This window comes from Oncorhynchus kisutch, linkage group LG28, assembly GCF_002021735.2.
Source record: "Oncorhynchus kisutch isolate 150728-3 linkage group LG28, Okis_V2, whole genome shotgun sequence".
NCBI lineage: Eukaryota > Metazoa > Chordata > Actinopteri > Salmoniformes > Salmonidae > Oncorhynchus > Oncorhynchus kisutch.
Window position 1 is genome coordinate 26,036,505 of NC_034201.2, and position 27,764 is coordinate 26,064,268.

The window sequence follows — 27,764 nt, forward strand, 5'->3', positions numbered from 1 at the left end:
AAAGTATTAAACAAATCAATATATTTTATATTTTGAGATTCTTCAAATAGCCACCCTTTTCCTTGATGACAGCTGTAACGGTATTCATTGTTTGAAGAAGAGGAATCGTCGGACCAAAGCGCAGCGTGGTAAGTGTTCATACTTGTTTTATTAAAACTGAACACTATAACAAAAATAAACAAGAGAATAACCAAAACAGTCCTGTAAGGTGAAAACACTAAACAGAAATTAACTACCCACAAAAACCATGTGGGGAAAAGCTACCTAAGTATGGTTCACAATCAGAGACAACGATAGACAGCTGTCCCTGATTGAGAACCATACCCAGCCAAAAACAAAGAAATACAAAAACATAGAAAAAGGAACATAGAATGCCCACCCAAATCACACCCTGACCAAACCAAAATAGAGACATAAAAGCTCTAAGGTCAGGGCGTGACAACAGCTTGGCATTCTCTCAACCAGCTTCATGAGGTAGTCACCTGGAATGCATTTCAATTAACAGGTGTGCCTTGTTAAAAGTTAATTTGCGGAATTTATTTCCTTCTTAAAGCGCTTGGGCCAATCAGTTGTGTTGTGACAAGGAAGGGTGTTTCCAGAAAATAGCCCTATTTGGTAAAAGACCAAGTCCATATTATGGCAAGATCAGCTCAAATACCCAATGAGAAACGACAGTCCATCATTACCTTAAGACAAGAAAGGTCAGTCAATACAGAACATTTCAAGAACGTTGAAAGTTTCTTCAAGTGCAGTCGCAAAAACCATCAAGCGCTATGATGAAATTGGCTCTCATGAGGACCGCCAAAGGAATGGAAGACCCAGAGTTACCTCTGCTGCAGAGGATAAGTTCATTCTAGTTAACTGCACCTCAGAAATTGCAGCCCAAATGTTTCACAGAGTTCAAGTAACAGACAAATCAACATCAGCTGTTCAGAGGAGACTGTGTGAATCAGGCTTTCATGGTTGAATTGCTGCAAAGAAACCACTTATAAAGGACACCAATAAGAAAAAGAGACTTGCTGGGCCAAGAAACACGAGCAATGGACATTAGACCAGTGGAAATATGTCCTTTGGTCTAGAGTCCAAATTAGAGATGTTTGGTTCCAACCGCCGTATGTGTATTTCCCACCGTAAAGCATGGATGAGGAGATGTTATGGTGTGGGGGGGGGGCTTTGCTGGTGACACTGTCTGTGATTTATTTAGAATTCAAGGCACACTTAACCAGCATGGCTTCCACAGCATTCTGCAGTGACACACCATCCCATCTGGTTTGGGCTCAGTGGGACTATCATTTGTTTTACAACAGGACAACCTAACAAATCAAATCTTATTTTTCACATGCGCAGAATACAACAGGTGAAATGCTTACTTACAAGCCCTTAACCAACAATGCAGTTAAAAAAACAAGTGTTAAGTAAAAAAATAACAGTAACAAATAATTAAAGAGCAGCAGTAAAATAACAATAGCGAGGCTATATACAGGGGGTACCGGTACAGAGTCAATGTGTTGGGGAACCGGATAGTCAAGGTAATTGAGGTAATATGTACATGTAGGTAGAGTTAAAGTGACTATGCATAGATAATAAACAGAGAGTAGCAGCAGTGTAAAAGGGGGGGGGGGGTACAATTCAATTCAGAAATGCTGGGTAGCCATTTGATTAGCTGTTCAGGAGTCTTATAGCTTGGGAGTAGAAGCTGTTAAGAAGTTTCTTGGACCTAGACTTGGCAGTCTGGTACCCCTTGCCATGCGGTAGCAGAGAGAACAGTCTGACTAAGGTGGCTGGAGTTGTTGACAATTTTTAGGGTTTTCTTGACACTGCTTGGTATAGAGGTCCTGGATGGCAGGAAGCTTGGCCCCAGTGATGTACTGGGCCGTACGCAGTGTAGTGTAGTGTCTTGCGGTTGGAGGCCGAGCAGCCATACCAGGCAGTGATGTAACCCGTTAGGATTAGAGGTCGACCGAATATGATTTTTCAACGCCGATACCGATACCGATTATTGGAGGACCAAAAGGGCCGATACCGATTATTGGAGGACCAAAAGGGCCGATACCGATTAAATCGGACTATTTTTTTTTTGAAATGTATTTGTAATCATGACAATTACAACAATACTGAATGAACACTTCTTTTAACTTAATATAATACATCAATAAAAATAAATTTAGCCTAAAATAAATAATGAAACATGTTCAATTTGGTTTAAATAATGCAAAAACAAAGTGTTGGAGAAGAAAGTAAAAGTGCAATATGTGCCATGTAAGAACGCTAAAGTTTAAGTTCCTTGCTCAGAACATGAGAACATATGAAAGCTGGTGGTTCATTTTAACATGAGACTTCAATATTCCAAGGTAAGACGTTTTAGGTTGTAGTTATTATAGGAATTATAGGACTATTTGTCTCTATACCATTTGTATTTCATATACCTTTGACTATTGGATGTTCTTATAGGCACTTTAGTATTGCCAGTGTAACAGTATAGATTCCGTCCCTCTCCTTGCCCCTACCTGGGCTCGAACCAGGAACACAATCGACAACAGCCACCCTCGAAGCAGCGTTACCCATGCAGAGCAAGGGGAACAACTACTCCAAGTCTCAGAGCGAGTGACGTTTGAAATGCTATTAACTAGCTAGCCATTTCACATCGGTTACACCAGCCTAATCTCGGGAGTTGATAGGCTTGAAGTCATAAACAGCTTAATGCTTGAAGTATTGCGAAGAGCTGCTGGCAAAACGCACGAAAGTGCTGTTTGAATGAATGCTTACGAGCCTGCTGGTGCCTACCATCGCTCAGTCAGACTGCTCTATCAAATCATAGTCTTAATTATAACATAATAACACACAAATACGAGCCTTAGGTTATTAATATGGTCGAATCCGGAAACTATCATCTCGAAAACAAAACGTTTATTCTTTCAGTGAAATACGGAACCGTTTCCGTATTTTATCTAATGGGTGGCATCCATAAGTCTAAATATTCCTGTTACATTGCACAACCTTCAATGTTATGTCATAATTACGTAAAATTCGGGCAAATTAGGCGGCCTGAACTGTTGCATATACCCTGACTCTGCATGCAATGAACGCAAGAGAAGTGACACAATTTCACCAGGTGTCACGGCTGGCTGAAGGACTGGACCAAGGTGCAGCATGGTAAGCGTACATTTTCTCTTTTTTTTAAATGATGCCGACAAAACAAAGAACAAAACCAGACTGTGAAGCTTTGGTCTATGTGCCCTGAACAAAGTCAAAGTTAACTTCCCACAAAACAGGTGGGGGAAAAGGGTACCTAAGTATGGTTCTCAATCAGAGACAACGATAGACAGCTGCCGCTGACAACCACACCCGGCCAAACACATAGAAATAGAAAACCATAGAACATAGACTGCCCACCCAAATCACACCCTGACCAAACCAAAATAAAGACATAAAACGCTTTCTACGGTCAGGGCGTGACACCTGGTTAATATTGCCTGATAACCTGGATTTCTTTTAGCTAAATATGCAGGTTAAAAAATATATACTTCTGTGTATTGATTTTAAGAAAGGCATTGATGTTTATGGTTAGGTACACATTGGAGCAACGACATTCCTTTGTCGCAAATACGCACCGCATCGATTATATGCAACGCAGGACACGCTAGATGAACTAGTAATATCATCAACCATGTGTAATTAACAAATGATTATGATTGATTGATTGATTGTTTTTTATAAGATAAGTTTAATGCTAGCTAGCAATTTACCTTGGCTTACTGCATTCGCGTAACAGGCAGGCAGTTAGAGCGTTGGACTAGTTAACTGTAAGGTTGCAAGATTGAATCCCCGAGCTGACAAGGTAAAAATCTGTCGTTCTGCCCTTGAACGAAGCAGTTAACCCACCGTTCCTAGGCCGTCATTGAAAATAAGAATGTGTACTTAACTGACTTTCCTAGTTAAATAAAGATTAAATAATGGTGTAAAAAAAAAATATATATATATATATATATATATAAAAAACGGACAAATCGGTGTCCAAGAAGATTTCCGATTGTTATGAAAACTTGAAATCGGCCCTAATTAATCGGCCATGATAGTTTGTTGGTGATGTGGACACCAAGGAACTTGAAGCTCTCAACTTGCTCCACTACAGCCCCGTCGATGAGAATGGGGGCATACTTGGTCATCCTTTTCTTGTAGTCCACAATCATCTCCTTTGTTTTGATCACGTTGAGGGAGAGGTTGTTGTCCTGGCACCATACGACCAGGTCTCTGACCTCCTCCCTATAGGCTGTCTCATCGTTGTTGGTGATCAGGCCTACCACTGTTGTGTCATTGGCAAACTTAATGATTTTGTTGGGAAGGGTGCCTGGCCGTGCAGTCATGAGTGAACAGGGAGTACAGGAGGGGACTGAGCACGTACCCGAGGGCCTCCGTGTTGAGGATCAGCATGGCGTATGTGTTGTTACCTACCCTTACCACCTGGGGGCGGCCCATCAGGAAGTCCAGGATCCAGTTGCAGAGGGAGGTGTTTAGTCCCAGGATCCTTAGCTTAGTGATGAGCTTTGAGGGCACTATGGTGTTGAATGCTGAGCTGTAGTCAATTAATAGCATTCTCACATAGGTGTTCATTTTGTCCAGGTGAGAAAGGGCAGTGTGGAGTACAATAGAGATTGCATCATCTGTGGATCTGTTGGGGCAGTATGCAAATTGGAGTGGGTCTAGGGTTTCTGGGATAACCTCCAGGCTATGTAAGAGCTATTTTACCAAGAAGGAGAGTTATTTTACCAAGAAGGAGAGGTGTTCGCTGCATCATATGACCTGACCTCCACAATCCCCCAACCTCAACCAAATTGAGTTGGTTTGAGATGGGTTGGACAGCAGAGTGAAGGAAAAGCAGCCAACAGGTGCTCAGCATGTGGGAACATGTGGGAATGCCAAGAGTGTGCAAAGCTGTCATCAAGGCAAAGGGTGTCTATTTGAATAATCTCAAATCTAAAATGTATTTAGATTTGTTAAAACACTTTTTTGGTTACTACATGATTCCATATGTGTTATTTCATAGTTTGTCTTCACTATTATGTAGAAAATAGTGAAAATAAATAAAAACTGAGTAGCTGAGTGCAGTAATATTTTGAATTAATGATATTACTTAATCATCAACACCCCCCCTCTTATTCCATCCTACCCCATCTCTGTCCTCTTTCTCATGATCCCCTTGTGACACACTTAAACAAAGAGGTCTTTCCCATGGGTGCCTGGGCCAATGACATGGTGGATGAATAAATGCCCTGAAACTCATAGAATGTCCACCCAGCCAGTCCTTGAATAATTATCTCATGAGCCTCCTGAAGGGTAAAGGCACACACAAAACAAAAAGCTGTTCAGCCTAATTTTGCCCTTTTTCACTGCATGTGTGCTAGTCAAGAAACCATAGGGCAACCTTAGAGTTAGCAATAACATCTAACCACCACGGTGCTGCTGTTTTTTACTTTCTGCTCATGATTGCATGGCATGCAAGTGCAATCCAGGCTGCAATTACCTTTGAATCAGGGTGGGTGGTTCCTCTACAAGAGTCTACACAACCCTCTTTGAACTTGTCCTGCTGTAATTTGCTCTATTACATACATAACATTTGGAATATATTATGGTCTACCAGGATACAAGTTATGTTGAACAAGCAAATCTATTGGAGACACTGAATGATTGAACTATTTTGACCATTTGTGTCAGATCATGGTGGATGTCCAATTTTTTACTTCTGGAAAACTTCTGTCACAAATAGTCACTTTGAGGCAACCCCATTCCACAGATGACTGTAATGAATGTACTATAAGCAGCATTTGCTAATAACAGACCAATCCCATCTCTGAAAACAAAGGAACCGATGGAGCATCTCATAAATTGACACCCTATCCCCAAACATTCCGTCACTAAGATACAGTATGTCCGATTCTAGGTGTCCTGCAGTCTCATTCCAATGAATAAGGTCACTTCATATCATAATTCCTAAGGGGCCACCCACCAAACACCATAACCCAAATCATCTTGTCAATGGTAAGGACAGTAGGCCTTCTTCAAAGAGCCAGTGTAAACATGAATATTTATGTGCATATGCACAGCCTTTATGCCTATCTTTAATTTTGCTGCCAAAGCTGCCATTATATACTCACTAGGGACTCATTTTAATTAGATGGGACGCATGTGAATGTATGGGATGAGAGCTGCTAGTGGCAGGAGGTTGGCATGGCACCAGAAAAAGCATAATATGTTTCACCAATTGGCTTCTCCTCTTCACTTGTCTCTGCTCAGGCTCTGCACTGACAGCCAATCTACCAAGGGCTTAAGACGGAGCCAGCTAGCATCTAAGAAGCAGGTTAGCATGGTTATTGTTATTCTAGCCTTTACAAAACTCTTCCCTCTGGGGTTCTTGACAACTCACCGTACCCTTGCTGAATAGAGTTCTAAGTTTGGTTTGGCTGGCGATATCAAAAAGTGGGCAATTTCTGTGAGTTCTGTGGCTTATTTGTTGTGTGTATGTACTGATGTATGTGTAACTGATAAATACACACACACTACATGTATGTCAATTGTAAAGTCTTTTGTCTGTCATTTCTTCGTCGTTATGTGTCGGACCCCAGTAAGACTAGCTGTCGCCATTGGCGTTGGCTAATGGGAATCCTAATAAATCAAATCAAAGTTCTGCAGATTTCCTAATGTTTATTTGAAAAACTGCCTCGAGTGCAGAACTGAGGAAAACCACTGCCAGGGCTATGTTCAGATATAGAATATTCATGAAGTACAAATCTGCAATGAACCGGGGAGAGAAAATTCAGCATTTTGAGCCGAGCAACTTCTGGTAAAAATACTCAAACAAATACTGTTCTAAAATTGGAATTGGAGACTATTTGCGAATCTGATAGCACATTCAAAGGTGAAAGAAAGTGAGTCATTGGTTAACAAAAGGAACAAAAGGAGTTAGCAAAGGCACATTCCTCAAGTCATTGATAAGGTTTGAGGGTATGTTCAGAGAGAGCATTCAGAGAAGAAGGTTGGCAGTTGCATTGTTCTATGACGAAACATTACCATATCTGTTACAATATAGAGTCCAGACCAAAGATGAAAGTAGAACTTCGATCTTATGACATATTGCCTTGTTAGAATTTCACCATTCCTCAAGTGTGTCCCGTGAGCATTAAAAGGTAGGAAGCATGAGTTTTTACTAACCAAAGTAACAACATAGTGTGGTCAGAGACTTAGTAACTTAGTTGTAGTCACGATCTGGTTACTAACAACATAATTATGTTTCAGTGTTTTTACATATTTATTCATTACTTATTTCTGGGGGTTTTTAACTACCCACAATGCACTATTTCTCAATGTCATATGAAAAAACAGTGTTTCCTAGCTAGTTCCAGCTGGCTAATATTGGCTACTAGCCATGCTAGCATGTAATTACATTCCAAACCAAGTGGTGGCACTGGTGAGCTACTATGTACATCCATGAAGAAGAAACCATATAAATGAATGTGAAAAACTGCAACTATTTTTTCTCCTGTGTGTTTTGTAGTGGTAGTCGAGGGAGCAAGTAAGTCTTGTAATAGTTTTCCATAATTTGTAGCTAGTGCAGCAATACCCACATAGTGCAGTCATACTCACAACGACGGGGTTATGAATAATTTGTGGTCCATAAACGAGAAGCAAACTTTGAAGTCGGAAAGGTTTGTCCAGTTGAAGCAAGCAGATTGGAGTATTGATGGCTTAGTATAACCAGTGGAAGGCAGGATTCAGAATGAGACTGACTGAAACCAGGTGCAGTGCCGAGCGTGAATGTGAAGCCTGCAACCTCTATTTCCTAACGACCTTCCTGGACATCACTAGTGTCAGCAGTGATGGAGATAAACTGGGTAAATTCAATGTTGAATTACTCTATATCTGCTGGATTTATTTGTTTTGTTCCGTGGGTTCCTGCATGTGCTAGACTAATTGTTCCAAATATATTTATACAGTGCCTTGCGAAAGTATTCGGCCCCCTTGAACTTTGCGACCTTTTGCCACATTTTAGGCTTCAAACATAAAGATATAAAACTGTAATTTTTTGTGAAGAATCAACAACAAGTGGGACACAATCATGAAGTGGAACGACATTTATTGGATATTTCAAACTTTTTTAACAAATCAAAAACTGAAAAAAAAAATATTCAGCCCCTTTACTTTCAGTGAAGCAAACTCTCTCCAGAAGTTCAGTGAGGATCTCTGAATGATCCAATGTTGACCTAAATGACTACTGATGATAAATACAATCCACCTGTGTGTAATCAAGTCTCCGTATAAATGCACCTGCACTGTGATAGTCTTAGAGGTCCGTTAAAAGCGCAGAGAGCATCATGAAGAACAAGGAACACACCAGGCAGGTCCGAGATACTGTTGTGAAGAAGTTTAAAGCCGGATTTGGATACAAAAAGATTTCCCAAGCTTTAAACATCCCAAGGAGCACTGTGCAAGCGATAATATTGAAATGGAAGGAGTATCAGACCACTGCAAATCTACCAAGACCTGGTCGTCCCTCTAAACTTTCAGCTCATACAAGGAGAAGACTGATCAGAGATGCAGCCAAGAGGCCCATGATCACTCTGGATGAACTGCAGAGATCTACAGCTGAGGTGGGAGACTCTGTCCATAGGACAACAATCAGTCGTATATTGCACAAATCTGGCCTTTATGGAAGAGTGGCAAGAAGAAAGCCATTTCTTAAAGATATCCATAAAAAGTGTCGTTTAAAGTTTGCCACAAGCCACCTGGGAGACACACCAAACATGTGGAAGAAGGTGCTCTGGTCAGATGAAACCAAAATGGAACTTTTTGGCAACAATGCAAAACGTTATGTTTGGCGTAAAAGCAACACAGCTCATCACCCTGAACACACCATCCCCACTGTCAAACATGGTGGTGGCAGCATCATGGTTTGGGCCTGCTTTTCTTCAGCAGGGACAGGGAAGATGGTTCAAATTGATGGGAAGATGGATGGAGCCAAATACAGGACCATTCTGGAAGAAAACCTGATGGAGTCTGCAAAAGACCTGAGACTGGGACGGAGATTTGTCTTCCAACAAGACAATGATCCAAAACATAAAGCAAAATCTACAATGGAATGGTTCAAAAATAAACATATCCAGGTGTTAGAATGGCCAAGTCAAAGTCCAGACCTGAATCCAATCGAGAATCTGTGGAAAGAACTGAAAACTGCTGTTCACAAATGCTCTCCATCCAACCTCACTGAGCTCGAGCTGTTTTGCAAGGAGGAATGGGAAAATGTTTCAGTCTCTCGATGTGCAAAACTGATAGAGACATACCCCAAGCGACTTACAGCTGTAATCGCAGCAAAAGGTGGCGCTACAAAGTATTAACTTAAGGGGGCTGAATAATTTTGCACGCCCAATTTTTCCGTTTTTGATTTGTTAAAAAAGTTTGAAATATCCAATAAATGTCGTTCCACTTCATAATTGTGTCCCACTTGTTGTTGATTCTTCACAAAAAAATGAAAGTTCAAGGGGGCCGAATACTTTCGCAAGGCACTGTAACTAACCCCATTTGTGGTTGTTCTCTTGCTTACTACTTAGCTATGTCGATCGTGGTGGTTGGCTAGCTAGGTTAGTTAGCTGGATAGGCTAACAAGCAGGCTGAAGTAACTAACTTTAGCTGGCTGGCTTGCTGGCTAAGATAACTGAATATACTGGTAACATTATTTGATAACTGGTTAGATGGCGTCATGCATTTCCAAAACGTTTACTTTAATTTAACTGTAAGCTAGTGTTGATCGCAACTGGCTGACTCAAGCAGTGCTAACGTAACATTAGCAGGCTAGTAGCGCTAACGTTGCAAGCTGATTTGTAACAATAAATTAAGAAAGTATTTGCATGTAAATTGTCTGACAATTAAATTGAAACTAGTAGTCAAGAGTGCAAACGATTTGGTTTAAGTTGAAGTTGTACATTTGAAGTTATTTATGTTGGAGTTTACATAATAGGGAATAGGCTGGTTTGACAGGTCCTCCATATTACATCACACCCCGCAAATGTTTTGTCCAGCATGACTTAGGTATTCTTCTGTATTCTGAACAGTTTTATGTAAAAACTCAAAAAATCTAAAAGTGAGGTAACTTTGCACTGGGACTTTTGATGCATATTCTAATGACTATCCATATGTTACATGTGGTTACGTTTATGCTACCTACCCTTTAAGGACAATAGGTGAAGCTATGTGCGTGCATAAGTCAAATCAAGCTCACATTACAGCCCCTTCACCGACCGCAAGGCGCGACTTTATTCCTAGTTATACAGTGCATTCGGAAAGTATTCAGACCCATTGACTTTTTACAGATTTTGTTACATTACAGCCTTATTCTAAAATGGATTCAATAGTTTTTCCCCCCTCAATCTACAAACAATACCCCATAATGACAATGCAAAAACTGGTTGAGAATGTTTTTGCAAATGTATTAAAAATATATATTTTTAACTTAAATATCACATTTACCTAAGTATTCAGAACCTTTACTCAGTACTTTGTTGAAGCACCTTTTGCAGCGATTACAGCATCGAGTTTTCTTGGGTATGATGCTACAAGCTTGGCACACCTGTATTTGGGGAGTTTCTCCCACTCTTCTCTGCAGATCCTCTCAAGCTCTGTCAGGTTGGATGGGGAGCGTCGCTGCACAGCTATTTTTAGGTCTCTCCAGAGATGTTTGATCGGGTTTAAGTCCGGGCTCTGGCTATGACATTCAACGACTGTCCCGAAGCCACTCCTGCGATGTCTTGGCTGTGTGCTTAGGGTCGTTGTCCTTTTGGAAGGTGAACCTCCGCACCAGTCCGGAGTCCTGAGCACTCCGGAGCAGGTTTTCATCAAGGATCTCTCTGTACTTTGCTCCGTTCATCTTTCCCTCCATCCTGACTAATCTCCCAGTCCCTGACGCTGAAAAACATTCCCCACCACCATAGGGATGGTGCCAGGTTTCCTGCAGACGTGACGCTTGGTATTCAGGTCAAAGAGTTCAATCTTGGTTTCATCAGACAAGATAATCTTGTTTCTCATGGTCTGAGAGTCTTTGAGGTGCCTTTTGGCAAACTCCAAGTGGCTGTCATGTGCCTTTTACGGAGGAGGGGCTTCTGTATGGCCACTCTACCATAAAGGCCTGATTGGTGGATTGTTGCGGAGTTGGTTGTCCTTCTGGAAGGTTCTCCCATCTCCACAGAGGAAAACAGGAGCTCTGTCAGTGTGACCATCGGGTTCTTGGTCACCTCCCTGAAAAATGTCCCCCACCGATTGCTCAGTTTGGCCCGGACAGCAAGCTCTAGGAAGTCTTGGTGGTTCTAAACTATTTCAATTTAAGAATGATGGAGGCCACTGTGTTCTTGGGGGACTTTCAATGCTGCAGACATTTTTTGGTACCCTTCCCCAGATCTGCATCGACACAATCCTGTCTCAGAGGGCTATGGACAAGTCCTTCAACCTCATGGCTTGGTTTTTGCTCTGACATGCACTGTCAACTGTGGGACCTTATATAGACAGGTGTGTGCCTTTCCAAATCATGTCCAGTCAATTGAATTAACACAGGTGGACTCCAATCAAGTTGTAAAAACATCTCAAGGATGATCAATGGAAACAGGATGCACCTGAGCTCAATTTTGAGTCTCATAGCAAAGGGTCTGAATACTTAAGTAAATACTGACTTTTACAAACATTTCTAAAAACATTTTTTTTGATTTGTCATGATAGGGTATTTTGTGTAGATTGATGAGGACATGTTTTTATTTCATCCATTTTAGAATAAGGCTGTAACGTAACAAAATGTGGAAAAAGTCAAGGGGTCTGAATACTTTTCGAATGCACTGTATGTATATGTCTACCTCAATTACCCCTTACCCCTGCACATCAACTCGGTATTCCTATATAATTGCTACTCATTGTGTATCTATTGTTACTTTTATTATTACGTGTTTTACTTTTCTATTTAACTTTTCTTTCTCTCTGCATTGTTGGGAAGGGCCCATACGTAAGCATTTCAATGTTAGTCCACACCTGTTGTTTACGAAGCATGTGACAAATCAAATATTAGATCTTTCCGTTTTAAACCGACAGTAAGACAATCTATTCAAGGTGTTTGCCTATGCCTGTCACACAGACTATGTTCTGAATTTCTGATGAATCGCAAGATCAGGACATGATACCAGTCTTCTCTATTGTGTCCATTCACAGTACAAAGGGATGGAGTAATAATCCCGGGCCAAAACAACCTGAAAGTGCCATGTAGAAAATAAATGGCCTTGAATAGACTGAATAAATGAAAGTATTTAAAATTACAATTCATATCAATAATTAATCTTTCTTTGACAGGACTGCACATTGCCCCACACTTCCACCCTGTCTCTCCCTGTATCTAAAAACCACTGGTGTTTTATTCTGCTATTGGTATTTCTATGTTAATAAAATACAGTTTCCTACAGAAACAGAAATACATAGAGGCCTGGCAGTCTCAGGCTCAATCCACCAGTCATACAAATACAAGGGGGGGTCAACAGTGGCCACAAGAGAGGGGGGAGGCATGAGAGAGGTGTGGGAGGACACATTTTCAACTGAGAAGAATGGCGGTGGCTAGGATTGGGGGGGGGGGGCATTGTAGTATAAGATTTCTGTGTAACCTGAGCAGCGTAGCACCACAACCTCTGCCCATTCCCCCACAAAAATCTGCCTTGTCTGTGAATTGGGTGCCAGGTGTGTGCAGCTGCTGTTTGTTGAACTGTTTTTGCGGAGGAATAGAGAGGTTTGGGGCAAAGGAAGAAGAACGGGGGGAAAGTTTCAGCAAAGACAACATCAGAGAGGTTCTTAGAGTCCCTTTGGAATCGTCATTACAAAGATACTGTCACCTTTTAAGGTAAACCTGCTTACTGATATATAACTTTTAAAGGGTCGAAGACAGGGGTGACACTTGGCACGTAAGCAGCATTACTGGCAGCAGTTTTTGATCTCCCCACATCTTCTTTTGGTTATCCCGGATCCTGGCCCAAGAGAGTGTCATATGTCCCACAGACGGACACTCCCAATATGAGGGGACATACAGTACAGACAGGCAGGATGGCTAATATCAAATCAAATCTTAAATCAAATCGAACTTTATTTGTCACATGTGCAGAATACTACAACAAGTGTAGACCTCACCGTGAAATACTTACTTACAAGCCCTTAACTAACAGTGCAGTTCAAGAAAGAGTAAAGTAAAAAATAAAGTAACACATCAAATAACAATAACGAGGCTATATACGAGGGGTACCGGTCCTGAGTCAATATGCGGGGGTACAGGTTAGTCGAGGTCATTTGTACATGTAGGTAGGAGTGAAGTGACTATGCATAGATAAAACAGCAAGTAGCAGCAGTGTAAAAACAAATGGGGGGGGGGTCAATATAAATAGTCCGGTGGCGATTAGAATAATTATTCAGCAGTCTTATGGCTTGGGGGTAAAAGCTGTTAAAGAAGCCGTCTGGTCCTATACTTGGCGCTACGGTACCGCTTGCCGTGCGGTAGCAGAGAAAACAGTCTATGACTTGGGTGACTGGAGTCTGACAACTTTTGGGGCTTTCCTCTGACACCCACTAGTATATAGGTCCTGGATGGCAGGAAGCTTGGCCCCAGTGATGTACTGGACCGTACGCACTACCCTCTGTAGCACCTTACGTCAGATGCCGAGCAGTTGCCATACCAGGCAGTGATGCAACCGGTCAGGATGCTCTCGATGGTGCAGATGTAGAACCTTTTGAGGATCTGATTGTCGGTCTGCCTCCTTCACCACCAGCATCTTCGAAGGGACCTGGGACTTCGTCAGTGGACAAGGGGTACTCAGATTCGTGGTTCTCAATGACTACAAGGTTGAGGGGCAGCTCCTCACTGTCACTTTCAGAATCTGATTCCAGACTTTCATTCTCAGACTCATTGTCAGAATTGTACAAAATCTCCAGAATTTCCGCATTGTCTCGTTTTGAAAGACATTGCTAATGCTACAGCTTAGCTCACTAGCTACATACATAAACAACAACACTGAATGGCTCAGAGTGGAGTGAGTGATTACAGTTGAAGTCAGAAGTTTACATACACTTAGCTTGGAGTCATTAAAACTCATTTTTCAACCACTCCACAAATTTCTTGTTAACAAACTATAGTTTTGGCAAGTCGGTTAGGACATCTACTTTGTGCATGACACAAGTATATATTTTTTCAACAATTGTTTACAGACAGATTATTTCACTGTATCACAATTCCAGTGGGTCAGAAGTTTACATACACTAAGTTGACTGTGCCTTTAAACAGCTTGGAAAATTCCAGAAAATGATGTCATGGCTTTAGAAGCTTCTGAAAGGCTCATTGACATCATTTGAGTCAATTGGAGGTGTACCTGTGGATGTATTTCAAGGCCTACCTTCAAACTCAGTGCCTCTTTGCTTGATATCATGGGAAAATCAAAAGAAATCAGCCAAGACCTCAGAAAAAAGATTGTAGACCTCCACAAGTCAGGTTCATCCTTGGGAGCAATTTCCAAACGCCTGAAGGTACCACGTTCATCTGTTCAAACAATAGTATGCCAGTATAAAAACCATGGGACCACGCAGCCATCATACCACTCAGGAAGGAGATGCATTCTGTCTCCTAGAGATGAACGTACTTTGGTGTGAAAAGTGCAAATCAATCCCAGAACAACAGCAAAGGACCATGTGAAGATGCTGGAGGAAACAGGTACAAAAGTATCTATATCCACAGTAAGAGTCCTATATCGACATAACCTGAAAGGCCGCTGAGCAAAACAGAAGCCAGACTGTTTCCAACTGCACATGGGGACAAAGATAACACTTTTTGGAGAAATGTCCTGTTTGGCCATAATGACCATCGTTATGTTTGGAGGAAAAGGGGGATGCTTGCAAGCCGAAGAACACCATCCAAACCGTGAAGCACAGGGGTGGCAGCATCATGTTGTGGGGGTGCTTTGCTGCAGGAGGGTCTGGTGCACTTCACAAAATAGATGGCATCACAAGGTAGGAAAATTATGTGGATATATTGAAGCAACATCTCAAGACATCAGTCAGGAATTTAAAGCTTGGTCGCAAATGGGTCTTCCAAATGGACAATGATCCCAAGCATACTTCCAAAGTTGTGGCAAAATGGCTTAAGGACAACAAGGTCAAGGTATTGGAGTGGCCATCACAAAGCCCTGACCTCAACCCTATAGAAAATTTGTGGGCAGAACTGCAAAAGCGTATGCGAGGAGGCCAACAAACCTGACTCAGTTACACCAACTCTGTCAGGAGGAATGGGCCAAAATTCACCAACTTATTGTGGGAAGCTTGTGGAAGGCTACCCAAAACGTTTGACCCAAGTTAAACAATTTAAAGGCAATGCTACCAAATACTAATTGAGTGTATGTAAACTTCTGACACACTGGGAATGTGATGAAAGAAATAAAAGCTGGAATAAATAATTCTCTCTACTATTATTCTGACATTTCACATTCTTAAAATAAACTGGTGATCCTAACTGACCTAAAACAGGGCATTTTTTTAAAGGATTAAATGTCAGGAATTGTGAAAAATTGAATTTAAATGTATTTGGCTGAGGTGTATGTAAACTTTCGACTTCAACTGTACAAGCATTTCGCTACACTCGCATTAACATCTGCTAACCATATGTATGTGACCAATAAAATTTGATTTGATTTTGATTGACTGCCAGCAAGCGCCACTTGTATCAATAAATCACTATCAGTAAATATTTTGTGTGGGAATTATTTATATATTTACTGTTTTATTCACATGTTTTCAAGTACCGGTGACAAATCATGCATTCCGATTCTTGCATAGATTGTAATGGGCACATATTATGTGTGTAAAATACTTTTTTGAAGGTTGTACTGATGTATGATGGCCTAAGCTAATTCCAGCTGTGTGTGGAGCCATGTTTGTTGACATACAATGCATTCTGGGTTTCACGTAATCGTCTGTTGGACCAAAGATGTAATAACAAAATGAGGTGAGGAAGGGTTCACTCATTTTTTGCGAACTTCCGGAAGTGAATGGTGGGATGTCAACGATGGTAGACGACACACCCCCTTCAACATGCATACTATAAACAGACCAAACTCCTCGTCTTCTCTTATTATCTTTGGTTTCTGTGAGAGAGAAAAAGCATGGCAGCGGCGCAAAAACTGCCCATCGTCGGATTACTTTCGATTTCTAGAGAGTGTTTTATTCAATTATTTCGATCAATGGTGAGCTCACCCGTGATGTGATTAATTATAAATAGTAATTGCTCATTCATATTGTAGTTTATGTCAGCCAAGAGTTCTAAAAATATGACCGCTTGTGTTACGTCAATCTTTCCTCAGATAGCACTAGGACAAATGTAGCCTACATTTTTCTGTGTTATGCTGTAGATACTTCTGTGAATGTCTGAACATTGCATCAAAAAATGAACAGCTTACATTCTGGACATAACTTTGTAAGGACTGTGTTTGTGCAAAATGTTTCTGAAAAAACTGTGTAGCCAGCTCAAAAGCTGATTGTTGCTCATTTGAAACTGGCAGTTCTAAATAAGCATTCTAATCACACCAGTTTGATCGTACCCTACAGGGACCACTGTAGAATGATCACTCACACCAGTGTGTTGGAACGTGTGAAAAGGTTCATGTCCCGCTGGTAGGATAATCCTGATCGTAGGTCATCGATTTTATTTGTCCAATTATTGCACGTTGGCCTATAGAACCGACGGCAGCGGCCGGTTGTGATACAGCCCGGGATCAAACCAAAGGGAAAGGGGGATACATAGTCAGTTGTCCAACTGAATGTATTCAACTGAAATGTGCCTTCTGATTTTAACCCAACCCCTCTGAATCAGAGCCAGGGTCTGTAGTGACGCATCTAGCAATGTGATTCAGTGCCTTAGACCGCTGTGCCACTTGGGAGCTCAAATGAAGTCTATTAATATGAAGACTCATGCAGACATAATATGCGCATTTTGAGCTACTCCAGGAAGTGATGTTGCAGGCTAGCTCAGTGCTGCCACCTCTCATTGAGTAACTCCAGTTGAAGGCCGACCGCGGTATTGCAGGCTGCCATTAGCAACTAAATTATTAGAAACTAAACTCAAATGTATTCTGTGTGTGATTATAAAATAATTGGTTCAAGGACATATATCTGGTGTATTAAAAGCAATTATTGGTACCATAATTCACTTTTAATTCATTTATCTTTTTACAAGAGGATTGCCAACCAAGATCCCATTCCCTATAATGGGGGATGCTGTTTTCTGCAAACAATGACTGCAGTACAACGGTCGGCATTGAACTTCCGCGCTTCAATGAGAGGGAGCAGTCGTTCTCCCCTGGGTCTAACTCATTCCATTCTGATGAAAGAGATGCCCTGAATAAAACTGTTCATCTCAATAGGTTTTTTTTCTGTTTTCTGGCAAAGTCAATGCTGAGGAATTCCCTCCAAGAGGGCAGGAATAATTCTAATCACTATATATAGACCAACTGTTCAATATGAAAACCCACACTAAAATTAATAATCCATAGTCAGGAGATACTGTATGTATGACAAAGCCCTCAGCTCAGGCCCGGGGTGTATACCTGCTCATGCACTGGTTGCTGGATGCCTCTTTTATATACTGTCTGTGCCTGGTTTATTTTTTAACAACGTGGCAAAGACGTCCAACCAAAATCTAAAGCCATGGGTATGTAACCATAATCAATGAAAGAGCTCCACTAAAGAAACTGAATCAAAACAAACCGAGACTTTCTTCAGATCAGCACACAGCCTCTAGACCCCCTATATACAGGTCTAGATACACTTCGGATTCGGAAGACCCCCCTCCTCTAATCAAAGCCTGATGGAGCAACCTGGGGCCCATAGAAGCCCCTACTCATTGTTTTGGTCCACTCTTCAGTGAACAACTTCAAATGGTGCAGGGGGGTGGACTGTTTTGGCACTTCCCTCGGGCCCCGTGGTCCTGTCTCACCTCATCATTGCTCAAGGGGGCTTAGCACAGCAAGGCTCAGGACCTAACTCCATGGCTCTTTGGCCTTGATCAATGAGCCTCCAGAATGAGAGGTGTCATGTTCGTCTGAGCTCCCGAATGCAGCTGTCAGGGCTGTGGACATTTAAGGTCAATCAGAATAAATGATCCAGAAGTTTAAAGGTTCAATTAATGTTTTGGTAAAGTTGGGAGTCCCAGTACCAAGCAAAAAGTATTTGGGAATGTAAACTGCATGGCTTGGCCAAAAAGGTCTACTGAGACACGGTGCAAACAGATTATACTTTTTAAGTTCTACTCTAAATCGAATATCAGTTCAAGAGCATATTTGCAACCAATACCTTTTAGTCAGTATTTCCATCAGTAATTGTATGTACACACACCCCACACAATATTATTCTTAAGCTGTATTGTTTATTTTGTGTTTCTCTTTAGTTGTAATATACAGTACCAGTCAAAAGTTTGGACACACCGGCTCATTCAAGGGATTTTCTTTATTTTTACTATTTTCTACATTGTCAAATGATAGTGAAGACATCAAAACTATGAAATAACACATATGGAATCATGTAGTAACCAGAAAAGTGTTATATATATATATATACAAATACAGTGGCACTAAAATATATTTGAACCCTTTGGAAATACCTGGATTCCTGCATAAAGTGGTCATCAAATTTGATCTCATCTTCATCTAAGTTACAACAATAGACACACATAGTGTGCTTCAACTAATAACACAGAAATTATTGTATTTTTCTTGTCTATATTGAATACATAATTTAAACATTCAATGTAGGTTGGAATAAGTATGTGATCCTCTAGGCTAATGACTTCTCCAAAAGCTAATTGGAGTCAGGAGTCAGCTAACCTGGAGTCCAATCAATGAGACAAGATTGGAGACGTTGGTTAGAGCTGCTTTGCCCGATAGAAAACACTCACAAAATGTGAGTTTGCTATTCACAAGAAACATTGTCTGATGTGAACCTTACCTTGAACAAAAGAGATCTTAGACCTAAGATTAAGAATCATTGACTTGCATAAAGCTGGAAAGGGTTACAAAAGTATCTCTAAAAAGCCTTGGTTCATCAGTTCACAGTAAGACAAATTGTCTATAAATTGAGAAAGTTCAGCACTGTTGCTACTTTCCCTAGAAGTGGCCATCCCGTAAAGATGACTGCAAGAGCACAGCATGCTAAATGACATTAAGAAGAATCCTAGAGTGTCAGCTAAAGACTTATAGATATCTCTGGAACACGCTAATGTCTTAGTTGACGAGTCTACGATACATAAAACACTAAACAAGAATGGTGTTTATGGGAGGACACCGCGGAAGAAGCAACTGCTGTCCAAATAAAACATTGCTGCAGGTCTGAAGTTTGCAAAAGTGCACCTGAATGTTCCACAGCGCTACTGGCAAAATATTCTATGGACAAATGAAACTAAAGTTGAGTTGTTTGGAAGGAACACACAAGACTATGTGTGGAGGGAAAAAGTCACAGCACACCAACATCAAAACCTCACCCCAACTAAAGTATGGTTGAGGGAGCATCATGGTTTTGGGCTGCTTTGCTGCCTCAGGGCCTGGACAGCTTGCTATCATCGACGGAAAAATGAATTCCCAAGTTTATCAAGACATTTTGCAGGAGAAAGTTAAGCTATCTGTCTGCCAATTGAAGCTCAACAGACGTTGGGTGATGCAACAGGACAACGACCCAAAACACAGAAGAAAATCAACAACAGAATGGCTTCAACAGAAGACAATACGCCTTCTGGAGTGGCCAGTCAGAGTCCTAACCTTCGATTGAGATGCTGTGGCATGACCTCAAGAGAGCAGTTCACAACAGACATCCCAAGAATATTGCTGAATATTGTAAAGAGGAACAGTCCAAAATTCCTCCTGACCGTTGTGCAGGTCTGATCCGCAACTACAGAAAACATTTGGTTGAGGTTATTGCTGCCAAAGGAGGGTCAACCAGTTACTGAATCCAAGGGTTTACATACATTTTCAACCTTGCACTGTGAATGTTTACACAGTGTGTTCAATAAAGACATGAAAACATATAATTGTTTGTGTGTTATTGGTTCAAGCAGATCTCAACAAACCATTTCTGTACTGAACTCGCTTTGTGCACAGGGGCATTGTCATGCTGAAACAGGAAAAAGCCTTCCCCAAACTGTTGCCACAAAGTTGGAAGCATAGAATCGTTTAGAATGTCATTGTATCCTGTAGCGTTAAGAATTCCCTTCATTGAAAGTAAGGGCTTAGCCCAAACCATGAAAAACAGCCCCGGACCATTATTCCTCCTCCACCAAACTTTACAGATGGTACTATGCATTGGAGCAGGTTGCGTTCTCCTGGCATCCGAAAAACCCAGATTCCTCCGTCGGTCTGCCAGATGGTGAAGCATGATTCATCACACCAATTTTGATATCCGCACCCTCATACTACTCCTCCTCTGTTCCGCGTGTGATGTGGAGGTAAACCCAGGCCCTGCATGTCCCCAGGCACCCTCATTTGTTGACTTCTGTGATCGAAAAAGCCTTGGTTTCATGCATGTCAACATCAGAAGCCTCCTCCCTAAGTTTGTTTTACTCACTGCTTTAGCACACTCTGCTAACCCTGATGTCCTTGCCGTGTCTGAATCCTGGCTCAGGATGGCCACCAAAAATTCTGAGATTTCCATACCCAACTATAACATTTTCCGTCAAGATAGAACTGCCAAAGGGGGAGGAGTTGCAGTCTACTGCAGAGATAGCCTGCAAAGCAATGTCATACTTTCCAGGTTCATACCCAAACAGTTCGAACTACTAATTTTAAAAATTACTCTCTCCAGAAATAAGTCTCTCACTGTTGCCGCCTGCTACTGACCCCCCTCAGCTCCCAGCTGTGCCCTGGACACTATTTGTGAATTGATCGCCCCCCATCTAGCTTCAGAGTTTGTTCTGTTAGGTGACCTAAACTGGGATATGCTTAACACCCCGGCAGTCCTACAATCTAAGCTAGATGCCCTCAATCTCACACAAATCATCAAGGAACCCACCAGGTACAACCCTAAATCTGTAAACAAGGGCACCCTCATAGAGGTCATCCTGACCAACTGGCCCTCCAAATACACCTCCGCTGTCTTCAACCAGGATCTCAGCGATCACTGCCTCATTGCCTGTATCCGCTACGGATCCGCAGTCAAACGACCACCCCTCATCACTGTCAAACGCTCCCTAAAACACTTCTGTGAGCAGACCTTTCTAATCGACCTGGCCCTGGTATCCTGGAAGGATATTGACCTCATCCCGTCAGTTGAGGATGCCTGGTCATTCTTTAAAAGTAACTTCCTCACCATTTTAGATAAGCATGCTCCGTTCAAAAAATGCAGAACTAAGAACAGATATAGCCCTTGGTTCACTCCAGACCTGACTGCCCTCGACCAGCACAAAAACATCCTGTGGCGGACTGCAATAGCATTGAATAGTCCCCGCGATATGCAACTGTTCAGGGAAGTCAGGAACCAATACACGCAGTCAGTCAGGAAAGCAAAGGCCAGCTTCTTCAGGCAGAAATTTGCATCCTGTAGCTCTAACTCCAAAAAGTTCTGGGATACTGTAAAGTCCATGGAGAACAAGAGCACCTCCTCCCAGCTGCCCACTACACTGAGGCTAGTTAACACGGCACCACCGATAAATCCATGATTATCGAAAACTTCAACAAGCATTTCTCAACGGCTGGCCATGCCTTCCTCCTGGATACTCCAACCTCGGCCAACAGCTCCGTTTTTCAACGACTCCACAAATTTCTTGTTAACAAACTATAGTTTTGGCAACTCGGTTAGGACATATACTTTGTGCATGACACAAGTCATTTTTCCAACAATTGTTTACAGACAGATTATTTCACTTATGATTCACTGTATCACAATTCCAGTAGGTCAGAAGTTTACATGCACTAAGTTGACTGTGCTTTTAAACAGCTTGGAAAATTTCAGAAGCTTTAGAAGTACCTTAGTACCTGTGGATGTATTTCAAGGCCTACCTTCAAACTCAGTGCCTCTTTGCTTGACATCATGGGAAAATAAAAAGAAATCCGCCAAGACCTCAGAAAAAAAATTGTAGACTTCCACAAGTCAGGTTCATCCTTGGGAGCAATTTCCAAACGCCTGAAGGTACCACGTTCATCTGTTCAAACAATAGTATGCAAGTATAAACACCATGGGACCACGCAGCCGTCACACCGCTCAGGAAGGAGACACGTTCTGTCTCCTAGAGATGAATGTAATTTGGTGTGAAAAGGGCAAATCAATACCAGAACAACAGCAAAGGACCTTGTGAAGATGCTGGAGGAAACGGGTACAAAAGTATCTATATCCACAGTAAAATGAGTCTTATATCGACATAACCGAAAGCCCGCTCAGCAAGGAAGAAGCCACTGCTCCAAAACTGCCATAAATAAGCCAGACTACGGTTTGCAACTGCACAAATATCGTACTTTTTGGAGAAATGTCCTCTGGTCTGAAAAAGGGGGATGCTTGCAAGCCGAAGAACACTATCCCAACCGTGAAGCACGGGGGTGGCAACATCATGTTGTGGGGGTGCTTTGCTGCAGGAGGGACTGGTGCACTTCACAAAATAGATGGCTTCATGAGGTAGGAAAATTATGTGGATATATTGAAGCAACATCTCAAGACATCAGTCAGGAAGTTATAGCTTGGTCGCAAATAGGTCTTCCAAATGGACATTGACCCCAAGCATACTTCCAAAGTTGTGGCAAAATGGACAACAAGGTCAAGGTATTGGAGTGGCCATCACAAAGCCCTGACCTCAATCCTATAGAAGATTTGTGGGAAGAACTGAAAAAGCACGTGCGAGCAAGAAGGCCTACAAACCTGACTTTCCACTCAGTTAAGCTTGTGGAAAGCTACCCAAAACGTTTGACCCAAGTTAAACAATTTAAAGGCAATGCTACCAAATACTAATTGAGTGAATGTAAACTTCTGACCCACTGGGAATGTGATGAAATAAATAAAAGCTGAAATAAATCCATCTCTCTACTATTATTCTGACATTTCACATTCTTAAAATAAAGTGGTGATCCTAACTGACCTAAGACAGGGAATATTTACAAGGATTAAATGTCAGGAATTGTGAAAAACTGAGTTTAAATGTATTTAGATAAGGTGTATGTAAACATCCGACTTCAACTGTATATACATCTATAATGTCTATGTTAATGTTTTAAATGTATGCAAATTATAAAGTATTTTTGGTCTCTTTCGTTATGTGTCGGTCCCCAGGAAAACTAGCTGTCGCCATTGGTGTCGGCTAATGGGGATTCAAATAAAAATCATCAGCACTATTTCAAGGCCCTATTTTAAGCCTCTGGGCTCAGCTATCACCCTCTCTCTAAAGAACACAAAGAGTCAGTATGTTTGAGTATGTGCCGTGGCTAGCTGTCACTCATGCACTAACAGTATGGACGAGGCCCGCAGCTGCACACATCCCAGCTGCCTCTGGACCGTCACACAGCAAATCCACCTCATTTCCACAGCTGCTCACTTCTGTAACGGAGGAGTTGTGAAGAAAAGAGGGGGAAAGTCACAAAAGGTATGAGCTTATGGGTACAGTATGTTCTCATGGTATTGAGAAGTGTCTGGCTGCTGGAGCTAGAATACCACTGTTCAGCCAGACTTCTGTTCTTTCAGTCTTGGCCTCAAAAAAAAGATACAATTTTATAGAATATGTTTTTCCTCTGCGAGCATGGCTTGAATATAATAATTAATCTGAAGCTTTGCTGGGAGCCTGAGAGTTTGCTTTAGGATTAAGCATATTTATCAATTTAATAGACCATCCATAATAATTTACCCTCTTGCTGCCCCCTGTTGGATGTCTATGACATTACATCATCATATACAAGTGATGATTAACATTCAATTGCATTATACTCTCATGAGCATGCAGAGTTCCCCCATCAGTAAGTGACAGGTTGATATCTCAGCCAGGGGCTCTGGTTAATGGCATTACATCTTATCTAGATGTACATGTCAGAGAACCACTAGCAACTGTGTATTATTATGCCATGAATGTTTCCATTCGTGATGAATAGTGTGTAATCTGGGGAGCTCTTCAAATAGATATTTAGGAAGGGCTGAGTGCTCCTTTCCTCAGTAAAATAATGACTGCCAAAACGAACGTTATATTCAGTCTTGAAAAACTCTCTCTCTCGTTCCTTACCCCCTCTTTCTAGAAGAGGAAATCATTGAAGATGTGAAGAGAACATCTTCCTCTACCAAAGATGCTTAAAATATGTCCATAGAATTGCCTTCAGTCGTTTTAAAAGCTTCCTTTCAGATGCCTTCTTTAATTTAATATTTTGGGTCATCTGAATTCAGTCCCGAATACATACTTAAAGAACTGTAATACTTCTGAATATTAAGCTGCAGGAAAAGCAGGGCTCCATTGTTGATGAACCTAGCAGTGTGCAAAGACTGGTCTCTGAGAGGGAACAGCATCCCATTGTGCTTCCATCAGCAGAGGTCAGGGGATGCTCCATCAAGCAGGAAGTGGGCTGCTCACTGAGTGGGCATAGGCCTACTGAGGCTCCTATGATAGACGGGGCCAGTAATGTACTTCCATATTCGAATGAAGGCTTAATTTGAAGTCTATTATTTCCTTAATCTGAATTAATATAAAAATGTATGCGGGAATGGGCCAATGCGTCAAGAAATATGGAGAGATATAATGCAACCTCAAATAATGGTTTGTTTGTGTCATTCAAAGAAAGCCAGGCCTGATTTCTCTGCTCAGGGAGCAGCACTACTTTCATTTTTTGGGATGATTTGGTTCTCTAAAACTTGATTAGAGAATCTCCAACCTCAGGAGCCTGATTATAGATGGTTAGTAGTGAAATGCCTTCATGTTTTGGAGTTACAGTAAAAGGCAGGAATAGATTAGGCATGCATGCTCAATATAATTTCAAGTATTTTGTTGAATTCCTCATATGGAAATGCTGTTATCTACTTTTAAGAATTTAAGATACAAGTGCCTTCAAAATGCCTATATGAGGAGGGGCATCATACTCACAACATTCTCTGTTTAGAGGCTAACAGATGGGCCAAGGGTCTCTATCTCTAGTCAATAATCCCAAAACAGACAGCTTTACCCCATCTCCCAGGGGGACGAGGAGGAGTTGAGGATTAAGTGGAGGTGACCCAATTAAGACAAGGTTAAGAGGAAAAAACAGGGATTGGAGGCAAAATGAGGGATAAGGCCAGGGCAGAGTGAGTGTTGTCCTGTTGTGAAGTGGTGGAGGGAGAGGGAGAGAAGGACATGGGGAGGAGGAGAGGGAATGCCACACCATACTAAGAGATAGTTAAATGAACAGGGAGTGTCCGCTGAACTATGAGTGGAGGATTTAGTGGGTGGAGAGGAAACGTTGTGCCTTGTGACCAGCAGGGTCAGACGATGAAAACGACACTCACACACACTGTTAATGGGAGCTGCACTTAGTAAAAGCAACACTCAACCTCCACCCATCCTAGTTTAGAGTGCACAAACATGCACACACAATAATGTAGATACACACAAGTAGACCTACTCATGCAAAGTATTTACAACACAGTGTCAGATGACCATATCCTAACTTTACATTCATATGACCACAGTAACCCAAACCTATGCATTTTCAGTCACAACTGTGGGAAAAGAATAGAGTCAACATGTGACTAATACCTGACTTATGCCTGATATTTTATCTGCAGAACTCTGTCCTGGTTTTATGGTCCTGGTCTTATGATTTTTATCAAAGCAGGCACAGTGAACACCTCACATAGTTTATACTTAAAAGAATTGACAGCAGTCAGCTCTTGATTAAACAATGTAAACCTCTTGGTCATTGGAGAGGGGTGTCTAACAGTTAGCACCATGGACTTTGGCGGTCCAACACATATCATATGATAATATTGGTAAGCAAATTATGTTTATAATGCAAAAACACATCAAGGTTTACCCAGAATTCCAGAATTAAAACGTGCATGGATATTTGCTGTGATAATTGGCAACGTGATTTCATGGTCACACTGTCACGGTACCAATTTAGCAACGGTAATTCAAATCTTAGCCTATACCTAATGAATAGGCCACTTAAATTACCACTTTAAAATTGAGACGTCAATAAAATGTTCAGTTAACTCTGTCTATGGCAGGTTTTTACTCGTTTGGAAATATGGACGAGTTTTAATTTCCCCAAAACAACTTCCAAATAATGAGTTGCACTCCCGTTTGCCCTTATAACATCCTCAATTAATTGGGCCATGGACTCTACAAGGTGTCGAAAGCGTTCCACATGGATGCTGGCCCATGCTGACTCCAATGCTTCCCACAGTTGTGTCAAGTTGGCTGGATGTCCTTTAGGTGGTGGACCATTCTTGATACACACGGGAAACTGTTGAGCGTGAAAAACCCAACAGCGTTGCAGTTCTTGACACACTCAAACCAGTGCGCATGGCACCTAGTACCATACCCCGTTCAAAGGCACTTACATCTTTTGTCTTGCCCATTCACCCTCCGAATGGCACACAACCCATGTCTCAATTGTCTCAAGGCTTAAAAAACATTATTTAACTCATCTTCGTCTACACTGATTGAAGTGGATTTAACAAGTGACATCAATAAGGGATCATAGCTTTCCCCTGGATTCACCTGGTCAGTCTATGTCATAGAAAGAGCAGGTGTTCATATTACGTTGTTCACTCAGGGTATGCTCCAACCGTTCACGTTTCAATATTTGCACACTGGCACTTGCTTCTCCGAATCTGGAAATACGCTACAAAATCTTGCCTCAAAGTGTGTATTATGGCCAAGGCTTCGCAAAAAGTCTAAAATCTATTTGGTTTTAATGTGACTGTGTTGAAATAAATGAAACTTTACATTCAAAACAGCCTAATATTGGGCTGCTACAGCATCCATCCCTCACTCATTCGGGATGCATGCCGAAGTGCATTCAAACTCTCCCCTTTGTAAACATTTGTCAACCCCTCGAGAAAAGTTTCCCAATATCAAAAACAAAGCAAAATGGTTGTATTTGTCTTACTTACCATTCAAACTGAGGGAACAAATAAGAACAAACAACAATATGAACGAGTTCTTTGGGAAAGCCATGCTGTTCTTCTCGTCTTATCCAGTCTTTAGAATGAAACGAGTTGGTTTGCCGCGCAAGGAGAGCGCAAGCCAGTCTGGACTGTAGGGAAGGAAAGCGAGCAAGGGAGGGAGGGGTGAGGGCGTGGAGTTGCAGAAAAAGGTCTGTCGTTTACTCTATTGTACTGTCTGTATGAGAACATTTTGGATTTCCAAATTCCTTCCCCCTTCCCTTTTGTATTTAGTGAGAAACATTAGTTTTCTTCTTGGGAGAAAGAAACTGTATCTATTATGGATGGTAAGTTTACATCATGCCTGGAATAACACCTATTGGCCAACACGGTATCTCATTTGGCTATCTTTATGTATAGCATAGCTTTCGTCCCTCTCCTCGCCCCTACCTGGGCTTGAACAAGAGACCCTCTGCACACATAGACGACAGCTACCCTCGAAGCATCTTTACCCACCCCGCTAGCTACCTAGCCATTTCACATTGGTTACATTCACAATAGGGTGGCTGAATCACGAACTAGGACTGATAAATGAAATGAGAAAATATGATTTATATGATTATGATTTATTTAGCATG

At 41.6% G+C, this 27,764-nt stretch overlaps 1 protein-coding gene across 2 annotated transcripts in view; it reads right to left on the reverse strand.

Moving 5' to 3' along the window:
• Positions 1-27,283, reverse strand: part of LOC109873302 (cell surface glycoprotein MUC18) — a 64,524-nt gene extending 37,241 nt beyond the window's left edge. For both annotated transcript variants that reach the window (XM_020464955.2, XM_020464956.2), the window contains exon 1: positions 27,136-27,283. In XM_020464955.2, the coding sequence (XP_020320544.1) occupies positions 27,136-27,199 (64 nt within the window). In that variant the 5' untranslated portion in view covers positions 27,200-27,283. The remainder of the gene's footprint in view (positions 1-27,135) is intronic.
• Between the last annotated feature and the right edge of the window lie 481 nt (positions 27,284-27,764).